The sequence below is a fragment of the Carcharhinus amblyrhynchos genome, chromosome 26 (assembly GCF_965287045.1).
Source record: "Carcharhinus amblyrhynchos chromosome 26, sCarAmb.v2.hapA, whole genome shotgun sequence".
NCBI lineage: Eukaryota > Metazoa > Chordata > Chondrichthyes > Carcharhiniformes > Carcharhinidae > Carcharhinus > Carcharhinus amblyrhynchos.
The window spans coordinates 39416932-39432171 of record NC_137349.1 but is presented as its reverse complement, the minus strand read 5'-3'; the positions used below and the strand labels follow the sequence as shown (position 1 = coordinate 39432171).

At 47.4% G+C, this 15240-nt stretch overlaps 1 protein-coding gene across 5 annotated transcripts in view; it reads right to left on the bottom strand.

Annotated features, from left to right (window-relative positions):
• Nucleotides 1–227: 227 nt before the first annotated feature.
• palm1a (paralemmin 1a) overlaps nucleotides 228–15240 on the bottom strand; it is a 303084-nt gene continuing 288071 nt past the window's right edge. For all 5 annotated transcript variants that reach the window (XM_080213248.1, XM_080213250.1, XM_080213251.1 and 2 more), the window contains one exon: nucleotides 228–5425. In XM_080213248.1, coding sequence (XP_080069374.1) covers nucleotides 4758–5425 — 668 coding nt within the window. In that variant the 3' untranslated portion in view covers nucleotides 228–4757. The remainder of the gene's footprint in view (nucleotides 5426–15240) is intronic.

The following is a 15240-nucleotide window of genomic DNA, read 5'->3' as shown; positions in this document are numbered from 1 at the left end:
TGGTATGCTACAGGATTTTGGAATGGGGTGCAATATAGAAGAAATTACTAAGGGTTTCCATCTCTTTACAACACAGCTTATACCAGCGTTAAACAACAAAGAACACCGACTAGTTACAAAGCCTAACTTCCTATAGATGAAGGGAATCCGCACTCAGAATGATTTTTGCCTCCCTGCTTACAGAGAGCTGTAGCCCAGAGTCTCAGAAATCCAAATTCGCACAGGGCGCACATCACGCTCACACCCGGTGCCACGCCTCAGACTTCATGAGAAATCACGTCGTGCCACAGCCCCCTGGAATGTGTTTGAATAAAATGGGACTACTTTATTACCTTAATGAGCATGCTCAGTGGTACGATGTACTATGGAATCACTCAGGCTAGTGAAATCTAAACATGGGCTAATGCCATTCCCAAGGCATTGTGTTTAAAAATAGATATATCTGTATAGCTCTATATATATATAAATATTGACTTCTCCATTAGAAGGCTGGAAATTTTCAATTATGGAGAACGACAAAATGGGGAAACTATTTGAAGGAAATTTGATTGTCTTGCTCACTCCCATTTTCAATAAATTTGCCATTGATGAAAACATTAAAACCACTTTCATAGCGACGTAATTTGTGGAGTCTTTGGTATGCCTTGAATCACTGTGGAGTCAAATAAATACGACCATTAATGTGAAAGAACTGAAATGAGTTCCCAGTAGGTCTGAGTTCTTCCACACAAACAGGCACACACTCACGTTGACACTCTCACACAGGTATACACACACACACACACACACACACACAGGTACACACTCACATACAGGCACACACTCACATTGACACTGTCACACAAGTACACACACACAAACAGGTACACACTCACATTGACACTCTCACACACGTACACACACACACACACAAACAGGTACACCCTCACATTGACACTCTCACACAGGTACTCACGCACATAAACAGGCACAAACTCACATTGACACTCTCTCTTTCTCTCTCACACACACACGTACACACTCACACAAACATAAACAGGTACACACTTACATAGGCATACAGACACACAGGTACACACACACAAACACAAGCTGGTACACACTCACATTGGCACACACACACAGGCACACAGTCACACAAACATAAACAGATACACATTCACATTGACACTTGCACACACAGATACACACACACATGCAAACACAAATAGGTACACACACAAACATAAACACATACGCACTCACATTGACACACACATACAGGTATGCACCCACACAAACACAAACAGTGCACACTCACATAGGCACACACACACACACACAAAGCACACACAAACTCACAATTCACAAACACATAGGCGCACACACACACACATATACAGGTACACACTTACACAGGCACGCAAACAACTCACATTCACATGGACACACATTAACAGATTAAGATACAATCACTCACATTTACAGATACAGATAAACATACAGGCTCACAGATACACAGACACTCAAACAGGCGCACAAACACACACACACTGACAGTCATACTGGCATATATATATATATATACAGACACATTCACATGCACTCACAAGCACACTCACGCAGGCATACACATACTCACAGACATACAGGCACACATTCACAAAGGGATACCCACATTAGTGCGTACTACACACACACACACACACACACATACACACAAACATAGATATTCACAAGCATACACATTCATAAGTACACATACACAGAGATATACATACACATGTGCACAGACATATATACACACAAAGACACACTCATATACTCTCAGGCACAAACACACAGACCTAAACTGACATATACACACAGGCAAACTCACACAGACATGTACAGTAGGTATACACTGACACACAAACACATACATCCAGGCACACTTCCACACAGGGATACTTACACACCGATAGACACAGTGAAGACATACACATACACTCAGCCGGAGACAGATCCACATACAAATACAGACACGCAAACACATCCGCACACACAGACAAATGGAGACAAACACAAGCACATGCAAACAGACACATTCGCAAAGTCAACTCAGCATAGGGACAATTAGATACGTGACTTCCTGTGGTGCCGCTTTGTCATTTGAGTTTGCGGGGAGGGGAGTTGGGGAGGGGGACACTCATTCAAAGCAGATTCAATCTGGATTGGATTGATAGTGAATTAAGAATAGGGTTTGCGGCACACCACTTTGCACCTGACTCTTTAACCTGGGTGAACGGCCGATTCAGATTTGATCTGATTAGCATCCGGAGGACAAAGTGAGGCGAGAATCTTCACCTAAAAACAACAGTGTTGCCATAGGTCTCTGGCCTCAGTGGACCCTCAGCGTTGAGGCAACAAAAATTGCAGACGGACTGCAGCGGGGTTAATAAAAGACAACACCAGCTAACTGACTTTAGCAATGAGCTGTAATCTGCTCGGAGCGACAGAACATGCAGAGAAAAATAAAATGGTCCCATTGTATCACATTGTACATATATAGAGTGGTGTATGGTGACTGGCAGTGTATAAGATAGACTGATCTGGCTCAAGATTTAGATGTGATGTAGAAAAGTGTGTTCAAATTAGGGATGCAATGATTCAGAAAATCCAGTCGGTGCAGGCGGTTCCGCAAGCTTATTAAGGAATTGCAAATTCTGCAGTTGCCAGTTTGACATGGATATTACAGGACATGTAGCAAAACAACAGATGATTTAGCATTGACAATATGCACGCAATAGTCTTTCAATGTTAATGAAAATTCTCCAGGCAACAACCTTGCACTCGCATGATTGACCAAACTTGAATCAATCTACATTCTGGAGAAATAGACTAAGTAATACTCTCTCTGAAGATTCCTATATATATTGTTAGTTACTGCTATCATTTAAATTTTCAGTAAAATCCTGGCTAAAGCAATGGGAGGAAATAAAAGTGGAAATTAAAGCTAAACAATCACGGACGCTGGGAATCTGAAATCAAAACAGAAAGTGCTGGGAAATCTCAGCAGATCTGGCAGCATCTGTGGGGAGAGGGAGAGATAAGGTTTCGAGTCTGGCTGACTCTTCTTTGTAAGAACTGGAAATGTTAACGCTGTTTCTCTCTCCTTAGATGCTACCAGACACGCTGGGTTTTTCTTTCTCTAATTCACTCTGGAGATGTCGCTGGTTAGGCCAGCATTTATTGCCCCATCCCGAATTGCCCTTTAGGAGGCGGTAGAGAGCAGCTTTTTGAACTGCTGCGGTGTAGGTACACCCACAGTGCTGTTAGGGAGGGAGTCCCAGGATATTGACCCAGCGGCAGTGAAGGAATGGTCGGAATACCATTTCCAGGTCGGGATGGTGAGTGGCACTTTCTGTTTTTTACTGAAGAAAGAAGGAGGTGTGCGGTTTGGTAGGACGCAAAAGCTAATATTTCTCCAGTTTCAGAGGATCTCATAAAGGTTCTAGTCTTGAAGCCCATTATTTGACAGCAAGGCTTCCCCTGCGACGCTGAATATTCCTCAACTAAACTCACCGGGCTTGTCCAGCAATAGATTTTCTGCAGGATATGATAACCCACTTTGGTGAGCGAGTTGTGAACCAAAACTGACCAAGTTACAGTATTGACACTAATTTATTTTTGCTTATTCAGGTCATTTAAGGCATCGTAGTTTACCGTGAAGTAGAAAGATTGAAGTCAATAGCACTGCGGCTCAATAAAGGTTTGAACTCATTCGCTTTGCTTGGACTCATGTTGAAGGAGGGAATCACTGCGGAGAAGTGATAGCCAAACATCATGGATGTGGGTACAGTTCTCAGCTGACTGAGCAGAGGACAGAAAAGTGAGACTGATGTGGAGTAATGATATCTTCGAGTTTTGTACTCTGATTTTTAACCTTTACGCTACTGACAGGTTGTGAATACCTTGTGTCCCTCTGGGCTGCTTTGCCTGACTCAGTTCAGGGAATAACAAAGAATTATTTTACAGCAATGTCGAAACTCAGGAGATGGGCTGAGCATTATTGCTGTGACTCTTCCCGCCCTCACCACGAACCAAATGTAACGCCTAAGACCTGACTCTGAAGAAAATGCAATAAGTGTACCCCCTTTTCCTCCAGTTCTGTCCCCTTTGCTGTTTCTCAGATTATTTTTTTTCTGGCTTCGTTTTATGAAAAGCTGGAGAAACTTGTGGTGTGACTTACCTTTGGTTCCTCCCGTCCGCCTTGGGTGAGAGTCACTGAAAGAGAAAAGGGGGTTCCTGGGGCATACTTTTAAAGGCTGTCTTTCCAGCTTACTCCAACCAGCTCTGACCCTGCAGAGAGACCAGGCCAATTATTGATGCACGACACAAAATCACCTCCAGGGAGCGGTATTGTTCATCCCTACCCCACAGCCCGGGGGGGTACCCCCTTTTTTTAAAGGGTTAATTACAATTTTACTTTATTTTCTCTTGGGTTGTCTATGCAGCTCCCACCCTGACAGGACATTACAAGTGTTATAACTTTAGCGAATCTCAACTGTACTCAGACGATGATGTTTAGGGTATCGTTCAGCCAATCAAGCACTTATTTTAGGCTCTGATTGAATTGCAATAAAAAAAATGTTGGTCTTTGCTAAGTCGCAATGGATTGGCTGCAATCTTTGCATCCCCAACTGAAAGCGTGTGTTACATTAGAAGACATATGGTGTATCTGAGGACTATGAACATATAACATTCCAACTGTACAATAAGAGCAAGACAGGACGCAATCACATCACAATGCAGCACTGGCAACGCTGCTTATCCTTCAGATCCTTTGCTTCATCCACAGCCTCTTTCGCCTTCCCTTCCGGCTCCTCCTCGGCAGTCTGGGCCCCGGGCTCTGCGGCAGTGCCGTTGGGGGGAGCCTGGCTCTCCGCTGGCCTCTCGCTCTTGGCGTCTCCGTCTTCAATCACCACCAGTTCCGCCTTGCCCGTCCCGTCGTACCCGAGGACCTTCTTGGTCTCGTTCTCGTCCTCGACATCCTGGTAGCCCATGAAAATCATGGTGACTGGCTTGTCTGTGCCGGGCTCGGCGCCGTCCCCCGGGGTTTTCTGCAGGAGTTGGAGATTTTCCCCGGCGATCCCGTCCAGCTTTAGCTTTTCTGGGGTCTGACTGTCAGCCGCGTTAGGTCCTTTGCCCTCGGGTGCTGCGGCTTTATGGAAGTCTGTCACCTTGTCGGCTTTCTGCATCAGCTCGTCAACCTCCGAGGTACTGAGAAGGTGAACTCCGTTTGCTCCGTCACCTTTTCGCACCTCATGGATCACCTTGAGCTCGTCCTCATAGACCTTGACGCCTTGCTGCTTGAGGTTTTTGGGAGACACACTAGTAGAGGACAAAACCTTAGTCTCCCCTGTCACGTTGTCCTTCTCCACTGTGATCTCCACGGCAAACATGGCTGGCCAACGACAGAAGAGGCAAATGTTAGTGAGTGAGCAGCGGGGAGAGGAATGTCGAAATCTTAACCGCTGCCTACCATGTCATAAGAACATAAGAACATAAGAAATAGGAGCAGGAGTGGGCCATCTAGCCCTTCGAGCCTGCCCCGCCATTCAATAAGGTCATGGCTGATCTGTTGTAGCTCAGTTCCACTTTCCCGCCCTCTCCCCATAACCCTTAATCCCCTCTCTTATCAAGAACCCATCAACCCGCTTCTTAAAAATATTTAGCGAGGCAGCCTCCACCACTTCAACGGGCAGAGAATTCCAGATATTCACCACCCTTTGAGTGAAGAAGTTCCTCCTCAACTCCGTTCTAAACCGCCTCCCCTTTATCTTGAGGCTGTGCCCCCTAGTCCTACTGTCTTTTTTGAGCGGGAAGAGTCTCTCCACCTCTATCCTATCCATCCCATTCATCATCTTATACGTCTCAATGAGATCTCCCCTCATTCTTCTAAACTCTAACGAGTACAAGCCTAGTTTATTCAGCCTCTCCTCATAGCTCAATCCCCTCAACTCCGGTATCAGCCTAGTAAACCTCCTCTGCACTCCCTCCAGGGCCAAAATATCCTTGCGCAGGTGCGGCGCCCAAAACTGCACACAGTACTCCAGCTGCGGCCTCACCAATGCCCTATACAGCTGCAGCAAGACCTCCCTACTTTTATATTCAATCCCCCTCGCTATGAAGGCCAGCATCCCATTCGCCTTCCTGACCACCTGCTGCACCTGCAAGCTGGGTTTTTGCGACTCATGCACAAGGACCCCGAGGTCCCTCTGCACCGTCACCTGCTGCAGTTTTTCGCCACGTAAGTAATAGTCCTTCCTACCATTCTTCCTACCAAAGTGGACCACCTCACACTTGCCAACATTAAATTCCATTTGCCATTTCCTGGCCCATTCGCCCAGCCTATCTAGATCCTTCTGCAGACTCTCCACACCCTCCGCACAATTTGCCTTTCCCCCAATCTTGGTGTCATCAGCAAATTTCGACACCCTGCACTCGGTTCCCTCCTCCAGATCATCTATATAAATGGTAAATAGCTGAGGCCCCAGCACCGACCCCTGGGGCACCCCACTAGTCACCGTCCCGGAATCCAGCTTCCGGTGAGGGTGACACATCCCCTGGAAGTCCCACCACACTGCTCTTCAAATAAGCAACCCATACATCGATGTGAAATCAGACCCCAGCTTAAGCTCTCACCAAAAGGACAGCACCTCCGGCAGTGTGGCACTCTCTCAGTACCTCACCGAACTTTCAACCGAAATTATGGACTCGAGTCTTTCGAGTGGGGAACTTTGAGCTAGGTGTGCGATGACTGAACCACGGCTACGGTTGATAGAGTAATTGAGTCATTACCGCACAGGAGGAGGTCATTTGGCTTGTTGACTGTATAGGAATTAGGAGCTGAAGTTGGCAAATTCAGCCCTTTGAGCCTGCTCCGCCATTCAATCAGATCACGGCTGATGTCACAGAATCATAGAATCCCTACAGTGCAGGAGGAGGTCATTCAGCCCATCGTGTCTGCACTGACCACAATCCCACCCCAGACCCTATTCCCGTAACCCTACATATTTACCCTCCTAATCCCCCTGACACTAGGGTCAATTTAGCATGGTCAGTCAACCTAACCCACACATCTTTAGACTGTGGGAGGAAACCAGAGCGCCCAACTGTCTGGTTTCAAATCCATCTCCCCACCTGTTCTCCGAATCCCTCTGTTCTCCAAATCCCTCTGTTCCCCGTATCCCTCTGTTCCCCGTATCCCTCTGTTCTCCGAATCACTCTGTTCTCCGAATCCCTCTGTTCTCTGAATCCCTCTGTTCCCCATATCCCTCTGTTCCCCGTATCCCTCTGTTCCCCATATCCCTCTATTCCCCATATCCCTCTGTTCTCCGTATCCCTATGTTCTCTGTATCCCTTTGTTTCCTGTATTGCTCTGTTTCCTGTATCCCTCTGTTCCCCGCATCCCTCTGTTCCCCGCATCCCTCTGTTCCCCGCATCCCTCTGTTCCCCGCATCCCTCTGTTCTCCGTGTCCCTCTGCTCCCTCGGATCCCTCTGTTCCCCGGATCCCTCTTTTTAGCTCTCTATAGAGCAATCCCATCAGCTCTATTCCCCTCCTCTATCCTCTCAATGCTGTAAATTTATTTTCTCCAAGTCTCCTTCTGAAATTATTGGTTCATTTTCCCCCTCTCTCAAAGTGAGCGAGTTTCAGGTCGTTACAGTTTATTCCATCCCCTGCCCCCCCACCCCCACTTTATCCCTTTCCCTGAACCTTAAACCCTTAACCCTCCATCCTCACACCATCAGCCAATGGGAGTAGCTTCTCTTTGACAATTTATACAAAGCTGTCATATATTGTACGTCTCAAAACGATCTCGCCTCAATCTCCTTGGCTCCAAGAACAACTGACCCCTGGCACTGCGAGCCTTTAACCCTGCGACCATTCTGGTAAATCTCCCTCTGCAACCCTTCAAACAGCCTCATTCCCTCAAGTGCCGAATTGTTGGGGGTGAGGGAGTGAGTGATTGGGTTGGGGGGGGGGTAATAGGATGGTCAAGGGGGCAGTTGGTGGGAAATGGATGAGATAGTCGGGATTCGGGTTGGTAGTTGGGAGGGGTAGGAGTGGGGGGGAGGGTTGGGTTGTCAGAGTGGTGGATAATCAGTTGGGGGGGGGCTGGTCCGGTTGTGGTGGGGGTAGTCAGGGAAGGGGAGTTGGGAATGGGTGGGGGGTAGCTGGGGGTCAGGACCGTTGTCGGGGATGGGTTGGGAGTGTTTGGGGTGGACTGTTGGGGTGTTGGGAATGCAGTTGAGGGGGTAATCAGGGGAGAGGGTTGGGGCAGTAGGGGGGTGTTTAGGGGTATCAGGACTGTAGTTACTCAGGAATTCAAAATAGTTTTAATTCTTCTCACTTTTCCTGATAAGACAATTGGAACCATCTGAAGAACCATACGGAATTTCAGATGGTTCCCAGTTGCAGGGTAATATTCCAGTGGGAATTTGAACTTCCTGGGCAATTCTCCCGTTATCCTTGTCTGGAAATTTCCTGGGTGGGCAGGAGGGGGTGGGGAGGGGGTCCCGGAGTGCAAATTTACTCCGTTGATCGGAAGTTCTGGGCCTCTAGTTGCGGTCTAACCAGGTTTCAGCACAGTGCCTCTGGATTTGAGGTCCGTGGTCCCAAGTACTTTGCTAATCATTCCTTCATTGTGTCCCTCAGCAGTTCCCTCTGTCACTGCACCAATTACACATTACACACTGAGATCTCAATCTTATTCATCTACATGTCAACACTCTGGGATCGCAGAGAGGGACCTGATTGAAATAATCCGTGAGGTTCCGTCCAGGAAGTTTAGACTCAGGGTTCCATTCCCAATCTTCTGAAATACAACTTCGTGCATGTAGGACAAAGAAAGGACACTTAGAAAGGACAGCAGGACTAGAGGGCACAGCCTCAAGATAAGGGGGGGTGCAGTTTAGATCAGAGTTGAGGAGGAACTTCTTCACTCAAAGGGTGGTGAAGGTCTGGAATTCTCTGCCCGTTGAAGTGGTGGAGGCTACCTCGCTGAATATATTTAAGTCACGGGTAGATAGGTTTCTGATAGACAGGGGAATTAAGGGTCATGGGGAGAAAGCGGGAAAGTGGAACTGATCCACTTCAGATCAGCCATGATCTTATTGGATGGCGGGGCAGGCTCGAAGGGCTAGATGGCCAACTCCTGCTCCTATTTCTTATGTTCTTATGTTCTTAGGACAAGTTCTACACTGTTCACTCCCTCACTAAGTCTCATTCCCTCACTCCCTCTCAATCCCTTTCTCCTTTGTTCCCTCTCAATCCCTCATTCCCTCTGAATCCCTCGCTCCCTCACTACCCCTCGCCCCCTTTCACCACCCCCCTCAATCCCTGAATATGTAGCCACAATCTATGCCTGGTTCTGCAGTACCGCCAGGGCTCCAGGTGGTGGCAGAAGCTGCCAGTAGCATGAACACACTGAGGCAGCCCTCAGGATAATGTTCCCAGCCCAGGGAACACATTTAAATTAGGAACAGTCTAAGACAGGGGGTTTCAGGAGCCAGGGTCAGCTGGAGGGCATCTCCCTTCCATTAAACAAAGGAGACAGCTCCCAGCTTTGGGGGACTGCTGGAAACTTATTGGGCTGGAAGTTGAAGGAGCTCAGGGACCCTAATCTAAAGCCCTCTTTAACAATTAGACTGCTACAATAGCACCTTACCCCCTAGGATACCCAACTGAAGACTTCTTAATTATGTAAACCTTCACCAGGCGTGGAAGTCGCTGGCTAGGCCAACGGTTTTATAGCCCATATCTAGTTGGCCCTTGAGAAGGTGGTGGTGAGCTGCCTCCCTGAGCTGCTGCAATCCATGTGGTGTAGGTACACACACCGTGCTGTTAGGGAGGGAATTCCAGGGCTGCAGAGGAACAGGGATATATTTCCAAGTCAGGATGGTGAGTGTCTTGGAGGGGAACTTGCAGGTGGTGGTGTTGCCATGTATCTGCTACCCTTGACCTTCTAGATGGAAGTGGGTGCAGGTTTGCTGAAGGAACTAAGTTGTGTATGTCTCACCTGAACCAATGTTAGCCTTAAGAAGCAATACAAAAGCAGAAATTGCTGGAAAAACTCAGCAGGTCACCTGTGGGGTGAGAAACGGTTGACGTTGAGTCCAATATGATTCTTTTCAAAACTGAAGAGAGGTAGAAACGTGATAAGGTTTTCTGCTGTTGGAAGGGCGGGCGCGGTAGCACAGTGAGTTAGCACTGTTGCTTCACAGCTCCAGGGACCTGGGTTCGATTCCCGGCTCGGGTCACTGTCTGTGTGGAGTTTGCACATTCTCCTCGTGTCTGCGTGGGTTTCCTCCGGGTGCTCCGGTTTCCTCCCACAATCCAAAGATGTGCGGGTTAGGTTGATTGGCCATGCTAAGAAATTGCCCCTGAGTGTCCTGGGATGTGTAGGTTAGAGGGATTAGCGGGTAAATGTGTAGGGATATGGGGGTAGGGCCTGGGTGGGATTGTGGACGGTGCAGACTCGATGGCTGAAGGGCCTCTTTCTACACTGTAGGGTTCTATGATTCTACGACTCTACAGAGTGTGTGGGGCAGGTGGAACATTAGGGTAGAGAGCAGGAGAGATTACAAAAGATGTCATGGAACAGAGAGCCAAAGAGAATGGTAATGATAAAAAATAGCATTGGTCCAGAGTGGGCGTTAATAGCAGAATAAAGTTCAGCAGTGAGATCAAAGCAAAATACTACAGGTGCTGGAATCTGAAACAAAAACAGAAAAAAGTGCTGGAAAGTCTCAGCAGGTCTGGCAGCATCTGTGGAGAGAGAACAGAGCCAATGTCAGAGTGATAAGGGTTCACTTAGACTCGAAACGTTGGCTCTGTTCTCTCTCCACAGATGCTGAGTATTTCCAGCATTTTCTCAGCACTGTCTGAAAGCCAAACAGCAGAATGTGTTAATAACAGAATAAAGGTCAGATAAAAGCAAACTACTGCGGATGCTGGAATCTGAAACCAGAAGAGAAACTGCTGGAAAATCTCAGCAGGTCTGGCAGCATCTGTGAGGAGAGAAAAAAGAGCTGACGTTTCGAGTCCCTTTGTCAAAGATAAAAGGCATAGAAAGTGGGAGATATTTAGACGGTAGGGTTTCTACTCTATATTGGAGTGACCAAGTGTAGACTGGGTGATCGCTTTGCTAAGCACCTTTGGTCTGTGTGCAGTCAGGACCCTGACCTTCCGCTGACTTGCAATTTTAACACACGATCCTGTTCCCCTGCCCACGTGTCTGTCCTTGAGCTGCTGCAATGCTCCAGTGGAGTTCAATGCAAACTGGAGAAACAGCGTCTCATCTTCCGGCTCGGCACTTTACAGCTTTCCAGTCTCAACATCAAATTCAACAACTTCAGATGATTTATTCTACCCCACCTCCACCCCTTTGTTTTCATTCTATTTTATTTAATGTTCTCTACCTTTTATTACTTTATCGACCTCGCTTTTCTTCCTCCCACTCTTTCCCCCATTTCATCTCCCCTTCCTCACCTTTTCTCCCCTGTGCTTCCCATTTCCCCATTTTTCTCAATTTTACCTCTCTCCCCCCCTACTCCCCTCCCCCCAGTGTCTTCATCTGTCACAGTTCACCCTCTGATTTCAGCTTCTCGGCCGTTTGGCCACTCACATCTTTTACTCTCTCTATGGGCTGCCATTAGCAGCCTTTCCCCTGGTTTCCGTGGCTATGACTCATCTTTCATTCCCTCCTCCGCCAGTATAAATATCTCCCACTTTCTACGCCTTTTAGCTTTGACAAAGGGTCACCTGGACTCAAAACATCAGCTCTTTTCTCCCTTTACACATGCTGCCAGACCTGCTGAGGTTTTCCAGCATTGTCTCAGAATGAAGGTCAGCATTGTCCGAAAGCAAAATAGCAGAATGTGTTAATAGCCGAATAAAGATCAGCATTGTCTGCAAGCAAGAAGATAATTGCAAGGAAATAAGTGATAAACTGGCACTAGGGGGAATGTGACCATTGTTTATGGTCTGAAGTTGTTGAACTCGGTGTTGAGTCCAGACGGCTATGATCGGAAGGTGAGGTGCTGTTCCTCCAGTTTGCATTGGGTGTCACTAGAACATTGTAGCAGGTCAAGGACAGACCTGTGGGCATGGGAGCTGGGTTAAAATGTGGCGCAGCTGGGAGGTCTTGCAGACTGAGCGAGGGCGTTCCACCAAATGATCACCCAGTCTTGTGTTTGGTCTCCTCCAGTGTAGAGGAGACTGCGCTGGGTGCGGCAACTACAGGTGACCAAGTTAAGAGAAGCGCAAGTGAATCGCTGCTTCCCCTGGCAGGAGGGGTGTTTGGGGCTTGTGATGGTGAGGGGGTAAAGGGGCAGCATCGCCTCCTGCAATCACATGGAAAAGGGGGGGGGGTGCGGTAAAGGGGCAGCATCGCATGGAAAGGTGCAATGGGAGGGGGGTAAGGTGATGGAGGAATGGACCAGGGTGTCATGGAGGGGGGGGGGAGTGGTCTCTGTGGAATGCTAATGGGGGGGGACAGGGGGTGGGAGGAGTGTGGGGGAGGGGCAGGGAGCTGAGGGGAAGATGTACTTGGGGGTATCGCGCTGCGATTGGTGGAGGATGATCCTCTAATGAGGAGGCCGGTGGAGTGGAAAATGAGGAGAAGAGGAATGCTGTACTGATTCTGGGAAGGGGTGGGGAAGAGGTGAGAGCAGAAGTGATGGAAACATCAGATATGATTGAGGGTCCTGTCAGCTACAATGGGACAGAATCCTTGGATCAGGCGAAAGGAAAATGTATCAGGAATACTGTTTGGAAAGTAGCATCTTCAGAGCAGTTGCAATGGAGTGAAGAGGAGAATGGTTGTTGCATAGAGTTAAATCTCACGGGATTGAGGGTGAGGTATCTAAATGGATATAAAATTGGCTAGGGTGATTGTAGAGAATTGCTTTTCAAATTGGAGGCCTGTGACCAGCGGTGTGCGTCAGGGATTAATGCTAGGCCCACTGTTATTTATCATTTATATTAATGATTTGGATGAGTATATAGGGGGCATGGTTAGTAAGTTTGCAAATGACACCAAAATTGGTGGCATAGTGGACAGTGAAGAAAGTTATCTCCAATTGCAATGGGATCTTGATCAATTGGGCCAGTGGGTTGACGAATGGCAGACGGAGTTTAATTTAGACAAATGCGAGGTAACGCATTTTGGTAGATTGAACCAAGGCAGGACTTACTCAGTTAATGGTAGGGCACTGGGGAGAGTTACAGAACAAAGAGATCTAAGGGTACATGTTCATAGCTCCTTGAAAGTGGAGTCACAGGTGGACAGAGTGGTGAAGAAGGCATTCAGCATGCTTGGTTTCATCGGTCAGAACATTGAATACAGGAGTTGGGACGTCTTGTTAAAGTTGTACAAGACATTGGTAAGGCCACACTTGGAATACAGTGTGCAATTCAGGTCACCCTATTGTAGCAAGGGTATTATTAAACTAGAAAGAGCACAGAAAAGATTTACTAGGACTTGACGGTTTGAGTTATAAAGAGACGATGGATAGAATAGGACTCTATCCCAGTCTATTCAACTTGAGTTTGGAAGGCTGAGGGGTGATCTTATAGAGGTCTATAAAGTAATGAGGGGCACAGATCAGCTAGATAGTCAATATCTTTTCCCAAAGGTAGGAGAGTCTAAAACTAGAGGGCATAGATTTAAAGTGAGAGGAGAGAGATACAAAAGTGTCCAGAGGGGCTATGTTTTGGCACAGAGAGTGGTGAGTGTCTGGAACAAGCTGCCAGAGGTAGTAGCAGAAACCGATACAATTTTATCTTTTAAAAAAGCATTTAGATAGTTATATGGGTATAGAGGGATATGGGCCAAATGTGGGCAATTGGGATTAGCTTAGGGGTTTTAAAACAAAAGGGTGGCATTGACAAGTTGGGACAAAGGGCCTGTTTCCAAGCTGTAAACCTCTATGACTCTATATACACATACTCACACAGCCTCACATACACACACACAGACACACACACACACACGCAAACATCTACACACACACAGGCGAATGGGATGCTGGCCTTTATAGCGAGGGGGATAGAATATAAAAACAGGAAGCCCTTGCTGCAACTGTACAGGGCACTGATGAGGCTGCAGCTGGAGTACTGTGTGCAGTTTTGGTCACCGCACTTGCGGAAGGATATTTTGGCCTTGGAGGGAGTGCAGAGAAGGTTCACTAGCTGGTACCAGAGATGAGGGGGTTGGCCTATGAAGAGAGACTGAATAGACTGGGTCTGTACTCGTTGGAGTTTAGAAGGCTGAGGGGGGGATCTTATAGAGACGTATAAGATAATGAAGGGGATGGATAGGGTAGAGGTAGAGAGATTCTTCCTGCTTAGAAAGGACAGCAGGACTAGAGGGCACAGCCTCAAAATAAGGGGGGGGGGGCGCAGTTTAGATCAGAGTTGAGGAGGAACTTCTTCACTCAAAGGGTGGTGAATCTCTGGAATTCTCTGCCCATTAAAGTGGTGGAGGCTACATTGCTGAATATATTTAAGTCACGGGTAGATAGATTTCTGATAGACAGGGGAATTAAGGGTTATGGGGAGAGAGCGGGAAAGTGGAACTGATCCACTTCAGATCAGCCATGATCCTATTGAATGGCGGGGCAGGCTCAAAGGGCTGGATGGCTTACTCCTGCTCCTATTTCTTATGTTCTTACATATACACACACACTCACACATACACACACTCACACATACACACTCACACATACACTCACACTCTCTCACACACACACTCATGCACACACTCTCGCACACACACACATACACTCACACACGCATCCATATACACACATAAATACACTCACACTCACGCATGAGCACAGACTCACACATGCACACACAGATACACACACTCTCACACATACACATACACTCACACACACCCCCACATACACACACAAATACATTCACACACACGCTCGCATGCACACACACACTCATGCACAAGCAAAGATTCACACATACACTCACATGCACACACACACGTGCACTTACACACGCACACATACACATGCACGCACTCATATGCATACACAAACATACACATGCGCAATCACACACATACACATGCGTGCACTCACGTATGTACACATGCAGTCACACACAAACATACACACACACACACTCTAACAGGAAAGGTTTTGCCTTCTGCATATGCGTATATGAATGAGAGGACATGGTGGCATGTGTCTTT